Source organism: Emys orbicularis, chromosome 19, assembly GCF_028017835.1.
Source record: "Emys orbicularis isolate rEmyOrb1 chromosome 19, rEmyOrb1.hap1, whole genome shotgun sequence".
Classification (NCBI taxonomy): domain Eukaryota; kingdom Metazoa; phylum Chordata; order Testudines; family Emydidae; genus Emys; species Emys orbicularis.
In genome coordinates this window covers 24,386,122-24,406,531 of record NC_088701.1, presented here as the reverse complement: position 1 = coordinate 24,406,531, position 20,410 = coordinate 24,386,122, and the positions used below count along the sequence as shown (strand labels likewise).

General features: G+C 44.6%; 1 protein-coding gene across 6 annotated transcripts in view; it reads left to right on the top strand.

The window, feature by feature from the left end:
* Window positions 1-20,410, top strand: part of SCN8A (sodium voltage-gated channel alpha subunit 8) — a 94,528-nt gene that overhangs the window by 15,982 nt on the left and 58,136 nt on the right. For 3 of the 6 annotated variants that reach the window (XM_065419193.1, XM_065419188.1, XM_065419190.1), the window contains exons 2-5: window positions 2,632-2,750; window positions 6,314-6,403; window positions 6,658-6,786; window positions 9,553-9,644. In XM_065419193.1, coding sequence (XP_065275265.1) covers window positions 2,632-2,750; window positions 6,314-6,403; window positions 6,658-6,786; window positions 9,553-9,644 — 430 coding nt within the window. Of the gene's footprint in view, window positions 1-2,631; window positions 2,751-6,313; window positions 6,404-6,657; window positions 6,787-9,328; window positions 9,421-9,552; window positions 9,645-20,410 lie in introns of all 6 variants that reach the window. The other 3 variants (XM_065419194.1, XM_065419189.1, XM_065419192.1) reach the window with 2 other exon arrangements.

Here is a 20,410-nt window from a genome sequence, read left to right as displayed (position 1 = left end):
CCCACTGTGGCTCCTACGCGGAGCCATGGCCAAGCGTCTCTGCGCACTGCCCTGTCCGCAGGTGCCGCCCCTGCAGTTCCCAATGGCCGCGGTTCCCAGCCAATGGGAGCTGCGGAGGCGGCACTTGGGGCGGGGATGACATCCAGAGCGGAGCCCCAGGCAGCCCCTATACGTAGGAGCTGTAGTGGGGCCATGCCACTGCTTCCGGAAGCAGTGTGGAGCGGCCCCCGACCCTGCTCCCCAGCTGGAGCGGCGCCATGCCACTACTTCTGGGAGCTGCATGGAGTGGCCCCATACCCCGCTCCCCAGCGGGAGCTCGAGGGCCAGCTTAAAATGGCTCGTGGGCCGTCGTTTGCCCACCCCTGATCTAGGCCCAGATCTACAGCAATAGCCAATGAGTACTCAGCACATCTGTGGAGGGAGAAAGCAGGCACTACACTGCTGTGGAGACTCAACATGGATCCTGTTGAGTCCACTGGCTTTTCTGTAATTGGGCTCGTTAACGGGCCCTCTGGAGGACGGGGCTGTTGCATTCAGTGTATCCCATATGAATGTTCCATTGCAGATACCTTTGTAAAGCAACCTTGATATGAAGCCGGTAAACAGCAGGCATGAAGGCTTCCTGCAGGTTGTACAGCTCAAACAGTTCAGCTTTTTATTTTTTGATCGTGGTGGTGGTGGGGAATTGTATGGCTTTTGTGCTGCACCGAGAGCTGTGGTGATGGAAATCCTCCATGCACAGAAGAGCTAAAGCATGGGCAGGGGCAGTAAAAGGTTCTCTCTACAGCATAGCCAGCATGCGGGAACTTCGGCCCAACAGAACCACCATCTTCTCATAGCCCTGTTTCCTTGGCTGTCTATCCTTGGCTTCTCTGCTGAGGTGTCAACAAGAGGGCTAATTGTGGTTTATCTGTTTATCATAACTCATTACCACAGGTGACCCGATTTCCCCCCCCACCCTTGTGTTTATTTAATCGGAAAATCCCCCTTTTATATATACTGCTCGTTCTATAAGCCTTTTAGCTGTGGAGTTGGTTCCTTCCTAGCTGTTTGTGCAAGAGAGACTTTCTTGAGTGGCCAATAGTTAATTGTGAATTGAGTAAAACAAGGGACCCTGAGTCCTGACAGTTCTTGCTTGATGCTGGCTGTAATCACATTGCTGCCTTTTAACCTGTCACTCTTGCTCTGGCCCCTGTTGTGATGGAAGGGATAAGCAATGTAGCTCCTGAATGTTCTCACCCACAGTCACTGGATTGGTGGGCGGTGCATCGTCAGTAGTCGTCATGAGGGATTTTTTTCCCTTTACAGGGGAGGGGCATGCTTTATATACTTGGATGCGCCTGGATTGTAATTTTTTATAGCTTCTGTAGTCGTCAGGTCAACTGTTGGGCTTTGTTCAAGGGAGCAGAGTTTGGGGAATAAGGTATTCCCCCTCGTCCCACCTGGAGTTGTGGTCATGTGTGAGGGGGAGGAGAGGAGTCAGTCTGACAAGGGAGGCCCTATGTGTGGGGGGAGAGTGGACTGTCTGATGAGGGAGACCACGTGCACTCTCTGGTGGGGGCATGGGGGGGAGGGAAGGATCGGTTTGACTAGGGAGGCTGTGCAGGTTCGCTCTCTCTCTGGTGGGATGCAGGGTCTGTCTGATGAGGGAGGTCACACAGGCTCTGATCCGTTGATGAAATGGATGGTTTATATTTTGGGAGGTGAGGTCTGAGTAGGAAAAACCTGTTTTGCCCAGTGGGTATTTACTTACCTAGTTTATTACACAGCTTGTATAAGTGCAAGGAGAGAAACCCTGCCTGGTACTTACCTATAAATTTTTACATTTCTAACTGGGGAGGAGGAGGTAATGGAAATACACAGTCATGGCTCAGGTGTGTGCAGCATTATGCAGTATGCTCAGAGCTCTCAGGGAGCAGCACGCACGTCTGTGCTGGACACCTGGCTCTGCTCAGTTCTGCCAGGGTTGAGCTTCAGGATATATTTTTTTTCTGCTTATGTCACTTTTTCCTCCTCCTTTGCAGATGATGAAGTGTGCTCTTGCCACAAACTGATGCAGGGTGGCAATGTAATTAGCAGAACTGGGAGGGAGTCACAGATCTATGAAATCCTGTGTCTGCCATATTTGAGATGAAGGATAGTCTTAGGTTAAGGTGCTGAACTCGGACTTGAGGCCTGGGTTCAGCTGCTGGCTCTGCTACTGACTTCCTATATGACCTTGGGCAAGTCACTTAACATCTCTGGGCCTTGGTCCCCCCTTCGTAAGGTGGGGATAGTAATACAACTTTTCTCCCACTCTGTCTGTCTTGGCTGTTTAGATTGTAAACTCTTAGGGCCAGGGACTCGCTCTTCTGTTTATACAGTGCTTAGCACAAGGGGCTATGATCTTTGTTCAGCCTCTAGATGGTACCATAATACCAATAATAATGATACTCTGGCATGCACATTCTACCAAGAGTGGGGGACTTCTTAAACACTGATCTTCTTAAAAACACCAGAAAATGTAATTCTTGTGTGACTTTTAAATTCTTGCCTTGAAAGTTGTCCTGTTTTTTCCTGTACATATGTTTCATACTTTGATTTTTCATGCATTAACTCTCTCTCTCTCTCTCTCTTTCTCTTTCTCTGCAGACCTTTGTAGTACTAAACAGAGGGAAAACACTCTTCCGATTTAGTGCCACACCTGCCTTGTACATTTTAACTCCTTTTAATCTGCTTAGGAGAATAGCTATTAAAATTTTGATACATTCATATCCTTTTTTATTAATAATTGACTTCTGTACTGCTGCTGTTTTACTGCTTGAAAAAATCAATGACTTGCTTCAAAACTGATTTCTGTAGTACACAATCAACACTCAGTGAGGTCAGTGAAGGGGATCCCAATGGACTGGGCTCCAAGTTTATTCATTAGTAATTATTTTGTTTATGAATAAGTAATGATAGTTCCTATAGGCCTGGCATATCCAGTAACATTTCATTTACAAAGATCCACACTACACTGTGTATACGCACATCCATTCTTCCAGTACCCAAGAACCAGTAAATATGGGAACAGAAATAGTCTACGGCTATGCTTCACAAGAGAAGTAAAGGTTTATCTAGCTGGTGAAACCATTAAACAAACTATGAGCCAGAGATGCAGCCAATTGTGCTTTACTTATAATTATGTTCCTATTCATCTCTAAGTCTATTGGTGTCTCTCAAACCTCCCTCTATGGGCAGGTTTATTCCATAATGATCCACTTTCTCTGAAGCATCTGATGCTTGTGTTGTAAGAGAGAAGTTACTGGATGAGATGGGTCTATCCAGTCTGGCAATTCCTAGTTTTCTACTCTGCAAAGTGACTGTAAAATAGACCTTGTGGAGTCCCAGGTCTGTGGTATCTCAAAAGCTTCCATATCAAATTGGCTTGGCTTACAAATAAAATGTGTGTTTTCCAGCTGCTAGTGCTGGAAACTTGATCTGTGAGTTGAACTGTGTTGTTTCTAGGTTATGTCTTGTTGCTTGTAGATGTAGCTCTCACAGATGGGCTAAGGTGCAATTGAAGGGTATGCATCTGACCATTTTGAAGCAAAGATTTTGCAGGTGAAACTGAAGCCTGATCCGAAGCTGATGAAAACACTTCCCAATAGCTTTGGATCAGGCTCTTGGTTAACAATTCTGTTGATGCCTGAGTCAAAATAGAATCTGTCTCTGTCTGCTGCGGCTGTTGCTCCTGAATCACTCTTAACAGTGAAGAGTAATACATACTTCTTTTTGTCTTCAGACCCTCCATATATGATCCTGAATACAAAAAAGGATCAGACTATTAGTAAGAAGGTGTCTGTTTACTTACACATTTACTTTTGATGGTATCTGCATTTTAAAAATATACAAAATGCATTTACATAAAAATATAAAAGTATATTCCCATTTGGGAGGAATCAAACAAAAATCCTGTGACGTTATAAATAACAAAACCATATTTACAAAAGAAATTATCAAATTTAAGTTTGTGTCTAAAATATTTGTGTGTGTGTGTGTGTGTATGTATGTATCTATCTAGGACTGGCAGTTTGGAAACATAGAGAGAGAAAAGTTATGTTTCAATTTGATGCAGCTGTAATCATAGCTTATCATTACAATTATGCTTCATCCTTATTTCAGTTCCCTTGAATATAACACATGCCTCCAGCACCAGGTAATCCTTTACTTTTAAGAAGAAATTATGTACGAAGGAATCTTTAGAAAATACAAGGCCTTGACATATTGACATTGCAAATGGAATTCTTGTGCTTATTTTTAGATTATGTCCAGTAGCCTGTAAATCCTAGAAGGGTCCTGGTAAAATTGTTACAGGGTAGGATTCTCAAAAATGCAGCCGCATTTGAAATCAAGACATAACTCTGTCCCCTTTGAAGACAATGGGAGTTTTACTGTTGACTTCAGTGGAAGCAGAATTAAGTTAATGCTGACCATTTCTGAAAATCCCAGCCTGCGTGTATAAGGAGTTCATGTTACTTTGGCAATGGGTCATTTCAGTGGATGTTAAAAGAGTGGGTGGCAAGTTGTCTGAACCAGATTATACAAGATGGAGTTCGAAAGGGGCAATCTCATGGTCTTTTAGTTTAAGAGCCATAGGGATTTTTCCCCCCATTTCTTGTAGGAGAAAAACATTATGAAAACCATGTGCTGCCTATGAAAAAAACACCTTTCATTTTTTGAGTAACACATTTGAGACTTGTTCACTTTTTGCTCATGCAAGTGATCGCCCCTGCCAGAGTGAGCAATCGTATCAGGGGACTCATGCCAACGGATTGGACAGTTGGTCACTTGATGGCAGCAGCTGGTGCAAGGTGGGCGTACCTGCCGCCTTCAGCTGAATGCACAAAATCAGGGGGGGGAATGAAACTTTGTCTCCTAAGATGCTAGACTCTACCTGTCCAGTAGGATTCACTTTGCAGTTATGCATATCATATCAAATGCACCCCATGTTTCATGCAGTTGGAAAAAACCCCAAACTGAAATCCTAGCCAGGTTTCTGACTAACAAGTGATGTAATACGATGCTGCTCACTCATTTCATTTACCAGCAGATTGTGTTGCTATTCCTGGATGTAGATGAAATTGTCTGGGGGGATGTTTCACTTAAAGGATGAATGTAAATTGTTATGAAGTACGAGGTAGGGACTCTGTTTTATTTACAGGAGCGTGTGGGTGAGTTTCTCTGGCCTGCAATGTGCAGGAGGTCCAACTAGATCAGTGGTGGCCAACCTGAGCCTGAGAAGGAGCCAGAATTTACCAATGTACATTGCCAAAGAGTCACAGAAATACATCAGCAGCACCCCCCTTCCAGTTCCAGAGACTCCCAGCCCCGCCGATCAGCGCCTCCCCTCCCCCACTGCACCTCCTGATCAGCTGTTTCGTAGCAAGCAGTAGGCTCGGGGGGGACGAGCGAGGGCACGGCTGGGTCGGGGAGGGAGCGGGAAGGGGTGGAGTGGTGGCAGAGCCAGGGGTTGAGCAGTGAGCACCCCCCGGCACACTGGAAAGTTGGCGCCTGTAGTTCCAGGCCCGGAGTTGGTGCCTATACAAGGAGCTGCATATTAACTTCTGAGGAGCCGCATGTGGCTCCGGAGCCACAGGTTGGCCACCCCTGAACTAGATGATCATGATGGTCTCCGCTGACCTTAGTCTGAGTCTATTCATACACCTGATTTTTTTTTTTTCAATGTACATTACAATTTTACAGCCTTCATGATTAGTTCTAAGCAGTAAAATGTCTGATGTTAAAGAGACAAGACAGTATTTTTGTTTTCCTTGTTTGGTTGTAGAACATGAACATGAAGCATGTGTGCACCTTCCTCTGTTCAGTGCCTGGAGGCAGGACAGAACTGTGCTAACTTGCCGTAAATATTAACTAATGTGAAATGCTGTGCTCCCCATGTGTGTGTGCAGTGCCCTTTGGAGAGTGATATCTCTCAGTTCACTGTTGCTCTGTCCCTCGTGCAGTTGTTTGCACAAGTGTAAAGTGGACATAAACTGCTACCAAATCAGAATGCAATGGAGAATCAGCCCCATAGTGTCCAAGAGATCAGAGAATTGTGGGGAAACCAATGAGATAGTTAAATGGAAAAAAATTATATGCAAAAATGTCTCTCTTCTCCATCTCCTGTGACTGCTGGATGTTGTCTTGGCTCTTGTCCTATCTAGCTGATAGTGAATAGATCATTGGCTGGAAATTATTCTAATTAGAATTGCCTCTATATTGCAGTGAATTTTACAAAGATGTAAATAGCCAATTTAGCATGTCCCTTTGTTCCTTGACTTCACCCTACATTATTTAGCATGATCATTATGGCCACTATTTTGACCAACTGTGTATTCATGACTTTTAGTAACCCACCTGAATGGTCGAAGAATGTGGAGTAAGTAGCATTTTTTTGTATCTTTCTCTTTTTAAATACTTCAAATTTTTTTTCTTAAATTCTTGCAGAATTTTGTTTCATTTATTCAATAAGCCTGCTCTTGCTCCCATTTAAGTCAGTGGGAGTAGGATAGGGGTTTTATAACCCCTTGATTTGTTAAGTTAATATATTTGAAAAGATTTTTTCATAACTGAAATTATATTTTTACCACATTGTTCTTAGCAGAGTTCTGTTTTTGACTTCCCTTTTAATAGGTACTCATTCACTGGTATTTATACATTTGAATCACTTGTGAAAATAATTGCAAGAGGTTTCTGCATAGATGGTTTTACTTTCCTTCGCGATCCATGGAACTGGCTAGATTTCAGTGTCATCATGATGGCGTAAGTTGCATTTTCAGGTTATTCCTGTTACCAATTCTACGTGTGTACATGAAATGTGGAAGGGGGTTGAATCTTCGTGTGAGACAGGTGCATAGGAAAAAAGGAAAAGCCAAGGAAATCTTAAAGTGGTCACCAAAAAGATCAAAGTTTAGACTCTGGCTTTTATTTTCAGTGAAGTCCTGAGATAAAGAGAGAGCTAAATGCAACTCCACTAAAATTAGTGGAGCTGCATCTGCTTACAATGGCTTTGACTTGGACATGTTTGGGGCAAATCACAGCTTTCTGAATATGCACCTATGGCAGCGGTGCCCAAACTTTTCCTTTTGCGCGCCCCCCTCCCCCCCCCCCCACCAGTAATGGAATCTGTTCGTTCCCGCACTCCATTTCTGCACAGCCAAGGCTTCCACAGCAGAAATGCTTGGGCTGAAGGCAGAGCTGGGGGCAGAACTGGGGATGGGGGAGGAGCTGGGGCTAGGAGTGGAGTTGGCCTGAGGGTGGAGAAGGAATGAGGGCAGAGCTGGGGTGGAGTGGAGCAGAGCTGCAGCTAGGGGCAGAGCAAGGCTGGGTGACGCTCCCTCCCCGCCTCCCTCCCCTGGCCCGGGGACCCACTCTGCGCCCACCCAAAGTTCCTCTGCACGCCCCCTGAGGGGGCGCACCCCACAGTTTGGGGGCCACTTACCTATGATGAGGTAGGGTTTTGTAATTAGTGCCCAGCATTCTAGCTTTACCCCTACGCCAGAGAGTTGGCATGTTCTGGTGAGCTGAGCAAGGGGATGGGAACTAGGAATTTCTAAATCCCTGCTCCACCACTGACTCCCTCCATGGCTTTGGTTTGCATGTTGGGATTTCTTGGGCAGCATTTTGGATACTTGTGGGTTAATAGATAGATATTAACCTTTTGCGGCTAAAAATTCAGAATCCCAAAAAAGGAAGTTGACCATACAGTATTTGATTTTGTCTAGCTCATTCTTTCCCTTTTGCTGAATCAACTTATCTTCCAAGTCTAATAAGCAGTGAAGTGCCCAGGTGTCTTACAGCAGGTAGACCACTACATTCATTTTCCTAATTAGAGATGAATTCTAAACATTTGGCACGCTGTATCTTATAAAAATGTGTTTCACCTCTTGGCCTGTTCTAACGCACTCTTACAACCCCAGCTATCGTCAGTGGAAATATGTCATTGACAATCTGACCAACGCCTGAGAGAGGAATAATTTTTGTCCTTCCATATTTGCTTTGACACATTTTACACCTGTCCAGGGCCAACACTGGCTACTGAAATCGGAGAGATAATTGATGAAGGCGTGGGGGTCTGATTTTCAAGGGTCCAGGGGACTTGCATTTCGCTGGAGTTGTGGGTGCTCTGCTTTTCTGAAATATCAGGCCCCAATGTTGGCCGAGTGCAGAGGCTTGGGGCATTGGGTTTTTTGGGTGCCAGCACTTTCACTAGTTGTCCTTTCTATGTATTGTTGACTAAAAGATGCATTGTTCAAGAAATGCAAATGAGGCCTAAAATTCAACTAGTCAACGCCTGAGATTTTCATAGGCGCCTAAAGGAGTTAGGTGCCATTTATTGTAAATTGGGAACCTAACTCCTCTAACTCCTTTTGAAAATCTCATCCAATATCATTTATTGTGCAGCTGGATGGTAAGTTAATAAGCAAGGCAATGTCAACATTGAAAAGACTGTCAGGCTCTCAAAAGCATCAGTACCAAGCATTGTGGGCTCACTCACGTTATAGCCATACAATCACCTTACCATCAGTGGGGTTGTACTGCTGTCATATCAGGAGGATTTGTCCCAAATTCACCAAGGCTTATAGATCATTTAAATCCCACTCACGAGGCTTAGGTGATGTCTAGCTAGTTCTTCTGCACACCAGTGAGTTTGACCCGTAGTGCCTGGAAAGCTACGAAATGCCAGACTTTCCCAAAACAGCAGAATTATTTTCAGAGGCAGTTTGTTTAGTGGTTACAATAGGGGTCCTGGGAGCCAAGACTCTTGGGTTCTATTCCTGGCTTTGATACTGATTCATTTAACCTCTCTGTGCCCCAAGTCTGGCCATCTGTAAAATGGTGATAATACTTAACTGTGCCTCACAGAGAGGTGGCGAAGTTTACTGAATGATTGTCTGTGAGGCACTTAGATGCTGCATAACTGCAAATGTTGATGACTATTAAAAACGGAGGGAAGTGAAATAGCTCTGATTGACAACACGCCCCATTGAATTGAGGAAACAGTCTCTCCAAACAGAGCTGGTTTCTTTTGCCAAGTAACTTTTTAAAATTGCTTTACACAGGTCCATACAGTATTCAAACATTAGACTCCAAATTGGGGAAAGCTCAAAGAACAAAACATGCAGCTGGGCTAATTGGCCTATGTTCTTGAGACATTTTTAAACTGGTTTTGGCTTTGTATCTTTCTCTGTCTCTCTCAATGCCAGTTCTAAAGCATTTTAAATTACAGTCTGTTTCCTACAAACGATTATATTAAAAGGAAGGTGACCCCAATGGTGCCATTAACTCTGGTTTAATTCTGCAGGTATATAACAGAGTTTGTAAACCTAGGCAATGTTTCAGCTCTGCGCACTTTCAGGGTTCTGAGAGCTTTGAAAACTATTTCTGTAATTCCAGGTAAGGCGGCCTCCGGTTGGTGTTAGCTGTTGGGTACAGGCCCCTGTGAGTGATGTATTGCTTTGTTTGTAGTTGTTTTTTTGGTGTGTGTTTTGTCATTGTGTTTTTTGTGTGTGACCTCCCTCATTACAGATATGTCACAGAGTTTGTGGACCTTGGGAATGTCTCAGCATTGAGAACTTTCAGAGTTCTCCGAGCTTTGAAAACTATCTCTGTTATTCCAGGTGAGAAATCTTTTAAGCATTAATGCTTATCTTGTGTATGTCTCTCTCTTTCCTCCCCACTTCTCCCACCACTTACCTTTCAAAAATGGCACTGGGACATTTTTGATGGGCTTTGCAGTCTGTATGAATCGACAGTGATTTACAAAAATAATGCAAGACCATTGGATGAATACTGATAATTCTATACCATCCTCTTAGGTGCATGTCTATCAACATCTATCCTCTGTGAAAACCCTGAGGGGTATAATTCAAAACAAATAAAGGGCCAGCTACTGCCACTCTTACTCAGGCTGAGTAGTGCCTTGCTCCAGGAGTCATCCAGTTCACTTCAGGAACTTTTGGAGTTACACTAATGGGGATTTTTTTAAATAAAGAACCTGTCATTCTAGGGGGGTTATGATCCCTACTGTTCAGGGCATACAGTGCTTTAGCTTTTATCCAATCATAAAAATTAGGCCTATTCGATCACCTAGCCCATCCACTACGCCCTGCAGCAATACTACGTCTAGCACGTTGTCCAGTCTGGTTTTTAAAGTGCCAAGTAATGGAGCTTCCTTCACTGTGGCTTCCTGGCTTAGTGGGCGAAGCATGTGATGAGGCACCGGAAGTTCTTGGGTTTTGCTCACCATGCTGCTCATATGTGTGGCCTCTATTTTTGAGTGTGTGAATTTTTGGACACCCAATGTTAGACACCTAAGTAGAGCACGATTTTCAGAGGTGCTGAGCAACTACATCTCCTAGGGACTTCTTGTTAGAGTTTTGGGCGCTCAGCACATCTGAAGTTGGGCACCCAAAATCAGAAGCCACTTGGGAGAGTTTTGATCTTAAACCTCCTTTGTTTTGTCTTCTGATCTGGCAAATGGGAGTGAGATTTGGTTACTTGCCTCCCGGATATTAGGTTTAGCAAGTTGATAGTTTGTATAGTGCTTTGGGGATGGAAAGTGCGGAGTGTTTTTTATATTATTTTTTCTGACAATGTACTGAGGGAATATTTCTGAAGGCTTTAAGTGCACTGAAAATACAGATTGCCTTGGAGCATGAGTTGGTCTATTCCAGGGTTCGGGGGAGAAGTGATGTAAAATTGTTACCTCAGGTTGTGTGTTTTTAGTGATGTCAAGCCCAGCCTACCTCTTTCTCCAGCTCTCCAAAACGTAGCTCTATTCTGGAATGGGCGATAGCGCCATCTTTACTTGTTAAGTAAACAATGTCCAGCAACATCCTGCTATTTTCTCAGTGTGCTATTGCATGTATGTTTGCAAAAAACAAACTAGTGTTCTCAGAAGCAGATGCCTTTTCCCTCCCTCCAGACTGCCAAGCCTACCATATTTATAAACCCTACCTGCTGCATGATGCTCTTAAATACCACCTGCTTTTCTTGCACTGAATGATAGAGAATTGCTCCTTAATTAGAATGCTCTTACTTAGCCTTGTCGGATGGTTGGCAGCACAGCTTAAGTTACACACCTAAGGAGGAAGAACTATCCGATTATTGCTGATGATGATGCACTGCTTGGAGAGCAGTTGTGATGCTATCAGTGCACTGCAGTTCTTAAACTGCCTTGGTTAAAGAAAAAGTATGCTGAAACTGCTTTAGGATGTGCTTCACATTCATCAGTATAGCAGAGTGAAACAGAGTAATCAACTGCCTAGTTAGTGTGTGTAAACATGCCATTGACCTCGTAGGAAAAGATGTGGAACTGTTCAGCTGCATATCCTAGGCCCCATGCTCCTAACTGCTAACAGACATTCCTCTCTAGCTCCTGTGTGCTTTTGGAGCAGGGAGGATCTTGATCCCACCCCCCATTGTTAAGTTCAGAATAGCCAGTTTGCAGGAAAGTGTTAGTGGCTGTGCTGCCTTGTTACAGTACTGAATGCATTGAATTCTAAGGCTAGAATTGGAAATGGGCAGAGCTTTGGTCACCAGGGGCGGCTCTAGGCACCAGCAAAGCTAGCAGGTGCTTGGGGCAGCCCATTTGCAGGGGTGGCAGGGATCCAGCATGGGAGCTGAGAACCAACAGGGGGCCCTGGGAGCTGTAGTTCAGGGGTTAGCTCCCTGCCTATAGAGCCAGCCCTGGAGCAGGGAAAGAACTACATTTCCCAGCATTCCCTTGGCCACTACCAACAGGAAAGAGGGGGAGGGAGTGAGGAAGCTGAGACCTCATGCTGCAGCCTGCTGTGAATGGAGAGCTGCACTGTGAGTAGGGATACCATATTTTAACATTCAAAAAATAGGACACTCCACGGGGAGGGAGGGTAGCCCCACCTTGCCCCCATCCACTCCCTCCGACTGCCCCCCACAGAAACCCCAACCCATCCAACCCCCCTGCTCCCTGTCCCCTGAGCACCCCCTCCCGGGACCCCTGCCCCAGCTGCCCCCCAGGACCCCAACCCCTATCTAAGTCCCACTGGTTCTTGTCCCCAACTGCCCCCTCCTGAGACCCCCCCAACTTTCCCCCTAGGACCCCGCCCCCTACCTGTCCCCTGACAAACCCCTGGGACTCCCATGCCTATCCAACTGCTGCCTGTCCCCTGACTGCCCCCCGAAACCCCTGACCCATCTAACCCCCCCTTCTCCCTGCCCCTGGCTGCCCCCCTGAACCTCCACCCCATCCAACCCCCCCCTGCTTCCTGTCCCTTGACTGCCCCCCCGGAACTCCCTACCCCTTCTCCAACCCCCCAGCCCCCTTCCCGTGTCACTCAGACCAGCGTGTCTGGCTTCGCGCAGCGCCAGACACGCTGCTGCATACATGCTGCCGTGCTCCCCTTCGGAGCCACAGCCTTCCCCCCCCCCCCCCCCCCCCCCCCAGCACCTGCCTTCCAGATTTGAACACCTCAAAATTCAGGAGTGCTCAAGCTCAGTTTGGGCACCTGTTACTTCATTTCTCCCAAATCAAATATACTGATCCACTGTAACTTGCTGTAGAAAAAGTAGGATAAAATTGAGCAAGAAATGCTTCCCAGTGGTTATTAGGACTGGAATTGCTATTTTCAACAGCCATTGCCTTTTGTTTGTTTGTTTGTTTAAAAGGAAGACAGTGATATTGCATTGGCAAATTCCCCATAGAAAGAAAGAGTGGAACAAAAGAATAATAAAGGCACCTCAACTTTTCCTCATTTATGTAGGACAGTCTTATAATATGCATCCAGATATCCTCCAATCACACAAGCTGAAAATTGTTCCACTTTACTGCAGTTCTGTAACCACATGGGAACCAATCCTGTCTGTGTTCTGTGCACACCTAAAATTCCTGCTGAATGACCTGCCCTGGGAGCGAGTTACCAGTGACCCAGGGCTGCAGCGGAAGGAGGGTGCAGGTGGGGGGGGGGGGTGAGGCCAGGGCTGGGGCGGCAGGAGGTGTGTGTGTGGGGCAATGGTGGGGGGGTAGGGGGAACCCAGAGCTGGGGCGGCAGGGTGTGTGTGTGTGGGGGGGGGAAAGCCCAGGGCTGGGGCGGCAGGGGGGTGCGGGTGGTGGGGGAGAGCCCAGGGCTGGGGAGGCAGGGGGGTGCGGCGAGGAGCCCAGGGCTGGGACGGGGGGCAGCCAAAAATTTTTTTTGCTTGGGGCGGCAAAAAACCTAGAGCCGGCCCTGTTGGTCACTGACTTACATTAGAACCTAGATCAGAATCTCCCCTGATTGTGCAGTGCTTGGGCCCAGTAGAGGCTTTGCAAAACAAAACCCCTGCCTTCTGGTCCCATCACTAGCAAGAATTGTGAATTTAGGTAATTAACCTACTGGTTGGTTGTCATTAGGGTAAGTTTGGAAGCACTAGTTGTGGGGCAGAGAGCTAGTGTATTACTTGATGGCTTACTATACACACAGGGTAGAAGTGTACTTTTCTCAAGGTAATATATTTGAATATGTTAAAATCTAAATGTTTTCTCTTGTTTCTTCAGTGCATGCAGTGGGATGGGAATTCTAATGTCACAATGACCTAAAGAGAAAACCATTTTATCATTATGACAGATGTTAAATAAACCTTTTGTAAATAATTAGAATTGGCCTCTTCAAATGAGCAGTGGGTGTTTAGATGAAAAGTATGCAGGACTGGAGACACGCTGCTGGATAAAATTTCATGTAGGGTGGAGAGTTTGCATGGCTTGGTGGGTCAGTAATGGGATATAGAGACATTCACCTCTACTTCACCAGCTCAGTTCTAGTCTATGTAGGGTGACCAGATGTCCCGATTTTTATAGGAAAAGTGCTGATACTTGGGACTTTTCCTTATATATGCTCCTATTACCCCTCACCCTCTGTCCCGATTTTTCACACTTGCTGTCTGGTCACCCTAAGTCTATGCTAGCAGTAGTTCCCAAATATGACTATCATAAGTAGGATTACCAGAGAGCAACTGTGAAAAAACGGGACAGGGGATGGGGTGTAATAGGTGCCTATATAAGAAAAAGTCCCAAAAAAGGGGACTGTCCCTTTAAAAATGGGACATCTGGTCACCCTAATCATAAGATGGTTTGGTGACCTATGCTAAATGAGTATGTTGGTGTTAGTGCAGTTCCTGCTGGGGAAGACTGTGCATCATACATGCAAATGACACAGCAGGTGCGAAGTGGCCCCAGGCATTGGAAACCTCAGCAAAGAGGCCAAACACCAAATAGTCCCAGGGGAGTGAGCTTAATCCTTCACATCTAGAGGTGATTTCTCCAGACATGCAGGCTAGATGCCTTGCATGGTGTGCATATATTGTCCTGCGACTAGACAAAGGACTCTTCTGCAGGGCTGTCAATCTGCCACCTTTCACTGACATGCAGGTACGTGTGCGCACACAGACTGAGGGGCAAGTGACAGTGGAAGCTGCATCTCTTAAATTCTGAAAGAATAAAGTAGTGGTGCTGCAAGTTGTCTCCTGGGGCCTATCTATAGTGGGGAAATTTAAAAACCAATTTAGCGGAATCAGTTTTAAAACCGTGTGAGCCATAGTGCAGAGCTGACTTAAGGAAGGCAGGTCCCTTTTTTAATGAAATGGAGTAGTCTTGAAAGCAGCTCAGTAAAAATGCGTCCGGTCACCTAAAACCAGATCTACGGTACTATTCTAACCAGTTTGAAAATATCCCTAGTATCGACAGATCGATAGTGTGTCTCATCAGTGGTTCTGCTTTAGGCTGGGAAGGCAGACAGCTGAACATCTCACAGGCAACTTTTAATAGTTGTTGAATTAAGCATGGAACTTGCTCTGCATCCTGTTGTATAGAACAAGGGTCACATGATCTGACTTGACAAATTGTGTGAAGAAACACATGCTGAGTCCATCGCAAATGGAAACTAAGCCCGCCTCACCTTGAAAACTTAGTTTCCAAGACATTTGCAACCCATTGGTATCTGAACAGGGCCATTTCTTTTAACTATGAATTGGTAAAGCAAAGCAACAGTGAGGAATCAGAATGATATTCCAAGCCCCCAGGTGACCAAATCTTTCAGTGATACAATTATTAATGTTTTTAAGAGCCTAATTCTCCATGGCATCTCATGCAGTTTTTTATACTAGTGCACAGCAGGTGTAATGACTGCATGCTGTCAGGACAATAGAGAATGGGACCCTAGAGGCACTGAAGATTAGCAGACAACAGCTTAGAGGGCTGAAGGGAACAGGGTGTAAAAATTTCCAGTTGTGTCTGGAAAAATGAGTAGCAATAAAGCTACTTGAAAATTGACAAGAACTTTGGCATTGTTTAAAAAAAAACGTATTCCTACCTAGAACTTCCCTTATTTGTTTTAATTTACAATTTAATGTGCCTGCTACCCTAAGGCCACTTTACATCAGCCTGGCAATGTAAGGGGTGCTTAGCGTGGGTAAGATGCTTTTATACTGATGGAACAGTGTAAAGAGGCCTTAGAATAAATGAGAATCAGGCACAGGTTCCCAAAAGATCACTGGCTCCTCTCTCTTGCATTTTTGGTCTGATATTTATATTCAAGCCTAGATTTTTGTTTAGTTACTTAAAGTGCTTAATTCAGATAGGTAACTGGTGTGTACTAAATAACACAGCCTTGCTAATGAAATGCCTTCATTTTAGCATTTCTCTACAGATGAATTACCACTGATTCAGACTGTTCTTTAGTTGCATGGTCCATTCACGGTCTGAGGCATGGCATGAACTGTGGCAAGGTGCAAAGTAGAGCTAAACTTTAAAATTTATCTGATAATTGCAAGGATCAATCTAAGGAGAAACCCTTTTGAATGTCACAAAGCTTGAAAATCAGAAACTAAATCTGCTCTGCTGAGCCTTGCAGTTATATTGCATGATTTAATATCCCAGTTTATTCTTGGTTCCTGATTATGTAATTCAACTCGCTTCACATTTTTGTTTCATGTGTGATAAATTATGGATGGTTCAAATGTGTTTTGGTCAATGTTTTTACCATTTGTTTTCCTCCCCAGTTTCCCTATTTGTGAACTCACTTTTTAGAAAGACATCAAAGAAAGTGAGCTTTGCAAACATGGATAAGACTCCATTGTCATGTCACATGCTGGCACTTATATAACTGAAATAGTAAAAAGGCTTTGAGAGGATGTTAAGTGTCAGTGGATCTGATAATTCATGAAAATGCATAATTTACATGACTTTCTCTTGTAAACTTCATGTTGTTTTTTTCTAATTCCAAGATGGAGAAGGGTTGGGAAATCAATCCAGTTCTCAGAAACCTACAAAAATTCAGGTTCAGTTCTGGATCAAGATAAAAACATCCCAGTACAAAACTTCTAAGTTTGTAGCCAGTGCAACTGGTCAGGAAAGTGTTTTGGTGGGTTTATTTGGTGTCCCCTCTATGAAAAATGTTGATGATTTTTTTTTTTTTTTAAATTCATCAAACTTTTTTTGAGGGGGTTGCTGAAAAAACAAAGCTTTTCCAGTTTTCAGCTAACAAATGTTTATGGCCAAAACAAAAAAATCTCAGTTTTTTTGTTTGCTTTTTGATGAAAAGTAAAAAAGTTTTTTGACAAATATTATCTATGATAAGGGTGTGGTGAGAGTTCCCCCTCCAATCTCCTTAACATCTGATTCTCATCCTGCAATTTTTTCTGCAATATAAACAGGATGCCATAAACTTGTCTGGGTAACCAGGTTGGCCATTCTGGCTCCTAGCTCTATGTGGTGCAAGACACCCCAGAATTGATTGCCCTGTTGTACTACTGGTACTGTTTTATGGGCTTCGCCTACTGAGACACTATGGGATAACTGTTCAGATTTTTCCGGTATGCTGTGACATCAACCATGGTTACAGCAGGTGGCATGAATGGTGGAGATGCACAAAATGGTGAAAAGGGCTGCTGTGTGGACACAGCTCAGCCAGGCTTGTTGCAACTGAGTCAAATGAGTGTGCTGAATTGGTCACAAAAACATAGTTGCATCTGGAGTGTAGTTGCAAGTTACAGATGTGGGGTGATGGACAGTGCTGAGAGCTCTCACTGATTCCAGCCAGTTGATCAGGAAGGGCAAGTTTGCGGTTAAGACACTGGGCTGAGATTCAGGAGATCTGCGTTCAGTTCCCCATTCTGCAACAGACTCCTTGTGTAACCCTAGGCAAGTTGTTTAATCTCTTTGTGCCTCATTTCCTAGATGAGCCTCTTCAGTCTTCATTTGTCTTGTCCATTTAGATTGCCATTTAGATTGACTCTCCAAGGCAGGGGTTGCCTCTTACTTTGCATAGACACAGCACCTACTCCAATGGGGCTCCACTCTCAGCTGGGGCCCCTAGATGCCACTATTAGTAACACACACAATAACTAGTCCATAATTTTGAGATACAGTAAACTACTGTATCCTAGAGTCTGGCCATTGAGCAGATTGTCTTCACAGCACATCCTAAAGGAAGACAAATGGATACAAACTGTAGATTGCCAAAGAAACATTTTTGTCACTGGAAAATTTTCCCTCTAGAGCGTTTTCTGCTCTGGAATGTACCATGCACAGAAGCAACTGCATCTTGCTCTCCCTGTATGTGGACACAAACGTACATGGCTTCATAAATCTTTCAGCTTCGTTGCATTATTTAACACTGAGATCTGTAGAAGGGCCATGTAAATCTATGTGGTCTAAAAAAGTCCTGCAGGAAGGAGAGGATCGCATGACTCAGCTCCAACCCACTTGGAGTTTAATGGTATGAAAACATTTGAGGCAAGTTGATTATAAGTTGAGGTGGAAATATCCTCATTGCTTAGAGGGAGCAGGAGCTCAGAGGAGCAAGCTGCAGTTTGAGGCTTTTTCCTGCTAGAGGCGATGAACAAGCATTTCTGGACTGAGAGGTTTTAATGCTTACATTTTTCATGTGAATTTCCAGCTGGTGACTGGAACAAGTTGGCCCTGGCAACTGAAGCACTGTGTCCACAGAACAGGAGCAGCCTGATCAGTGCTAGTTTCCCCATGAGGTTTTGGACCAATGTGCATAATCCCTGTCCTGGAGGACCGATTCTTCACAGCTCATGTAATCTTTGGGCTCCCTGCTGAGACATCCAGCAAGGATACCAGTTGTGATGCTCACCAATGAAACTCACCAATCCTATTTCACCGAAGAGGGCTGTCAAGCAGCCATTGGAGGATAAAAATGCCATGCGATCTTTAGCAACCAAAAGAGGCGGGAGGCCTCAATTTTACGCTTCATCCAAAAGGCAGCACCTTCAGTAGCACCAGCCCCAGTCATCAGTTAAGTAGTGATGCAGATGGGAAGAACTCCCACCGAATCATCAACACTTCCCATCACATTCTGATTTTCTATAGAAGTCTCCCATCCAATTACTGTGAGCTCCAATGAGGTTGCATTACAAGCTAGCTTCACTTTGCCCAGAAATTTAAAAATAAAAATCTCCACATCTAATCTTGCTTCACAAGTTTTTGCTGATTGCTGAATTTGGGGGCAGGTCCAGAAGTCTGTATTGTATTGCTCTAAAAATTAGTTCAATTTATTCAGTTTTTAAGGCCATGAAGGGGCCATTATGATAATCTAGTCTGACATCATGCATAACACAGGCCATAAGGATTTCACCCAGTCAACGCAGTCATAATACTAGGAATGGGATTTGAAACCAGGCATTTAGGGGAGACTGCGACCTTAACCCCGTGCTTGGTCACTCCTGCCATTTACAGTGTTGGCCACTTGGTTGAAGATGCCGACAAACTTCAGCTCCTTCTGATCTCATTGTGGAAATGAATTACTCCAGAATTACAATGTGGTCTCAAGAACCATCACACCAAAGACTAATTTAGCCATGTATTCTAGGTCTGAGCATTCTGCAACACATAGATCATACAATAAAGATGGATCGGAAGCAACCAGCTAATTCTGTCCAAACAAAGAATGCATAGAAATATATAAATACTTGCATGTAATCTCTAGGCAGAGAACAGTGACTGGGTGCAAAGACTTCTGATCTGGGCCCTGATGCAAAGTCCATTAGAATCAATGGGAATTTTTAAATTTGGCTTCCATGGGCTTTGGATGAAGCTGCTAGTAACCTAGGAGGGTCTGATAGCTGACAACTGAAGGCTGGTGTGGTGATCTGAGCCAGAGCTTTGGGTCTGATCCAATCCTAGCTGAAATATCTACTGCTGGGATTGTTGCACGCTCTCTCTCTACTTCAGAACTAGTGCCTATAGACAACCTTAAACGGCTGCTTGCCCAAGAGGTTGTTATAGAAGGCTGGTGGTTGTCTGAGGAAGCATCTCAGGCCTGGGATGAATGCTTGGGCTTAACAAGGCTAACATTTTCTGGAGTTTTTAAACCTAAAGCCCTCTTGGGAGGTAGCTAAAGCAGTGATGAGGGGGAAGTTAATATCAATTACAATTGTATGGAAGCACTGATGGATGTGGTGAGGTTTGGGAGGCAAGGGATGGAAATCCATGCATGGTCTGGGAATAATAAAGTGTATCAAAAGTGCTCACAGCTAGCAGTAAATTAAGGGAGTAAGAGATTCATAAAGCACAACATTTAATGACTCAGTAAATGCCTCTTTTTGCGTATGAATTAAAGGGGTAAGTTATCGTTGTGGCTGATAGAAAAAGCACTTTAGTAAATATGTTAAAAGGAAGGATGCCAGTCTCATAGGAGTCTCTTTTACCAGATCTCTAAAAGGTTAGGTAGGGATTTCTTTTCAGAAGTTGCATACGATCCAATTCTCTGGGCAGAGAGTGGAGAAAGGTAAACTACATTTCTGATCTGGAAAAATATTTTGGAGGATGAAGTTAGGAGATGGTTCAGGAGTGTCTCATAGACTCATAGACTTTAAGGTCAGAAGGGACCAATATGGTCATCTAGTCTGACCTCCCGCATGATGCAGGCCACAAAAGCTGACCCACCCACAACAGAATCCTCCAGCCTGCGACCCCTGCCCTATGCTGCGGAGGAAGGCGAAAAACCTCCAGGGCCTCTGCCAATCTACCCTGGAGGAAAATTCCTTCCCGACCCCAAATATGACGATCAGTAGAACCCCGAGCATACAGGCAAGATTCTACAGCCGGACCCTCATTTTACCAGCGATGGCACGTTAATGCCTAATTGACTAAAATCACGTTATCCCATCAAACCATTCCCTCCATAAACTTATCAAGCCTAATCTTGAAGCCAGAGCACTAGGGGCCTAGATAACTTTCCTATGGAATACTATGCAGTCAAGGCCACTGCTAATGATGGGACACAGAACTAAATCCATCTGTGGCATGATCTGGTATGGCAAATATTTTGTGACACATCTCCTCACTTTTTCTGGAAAGGGTGTAGGGGCATCCTTGCTGAATTCTTATGGAAACTTACCAGCCTGCACA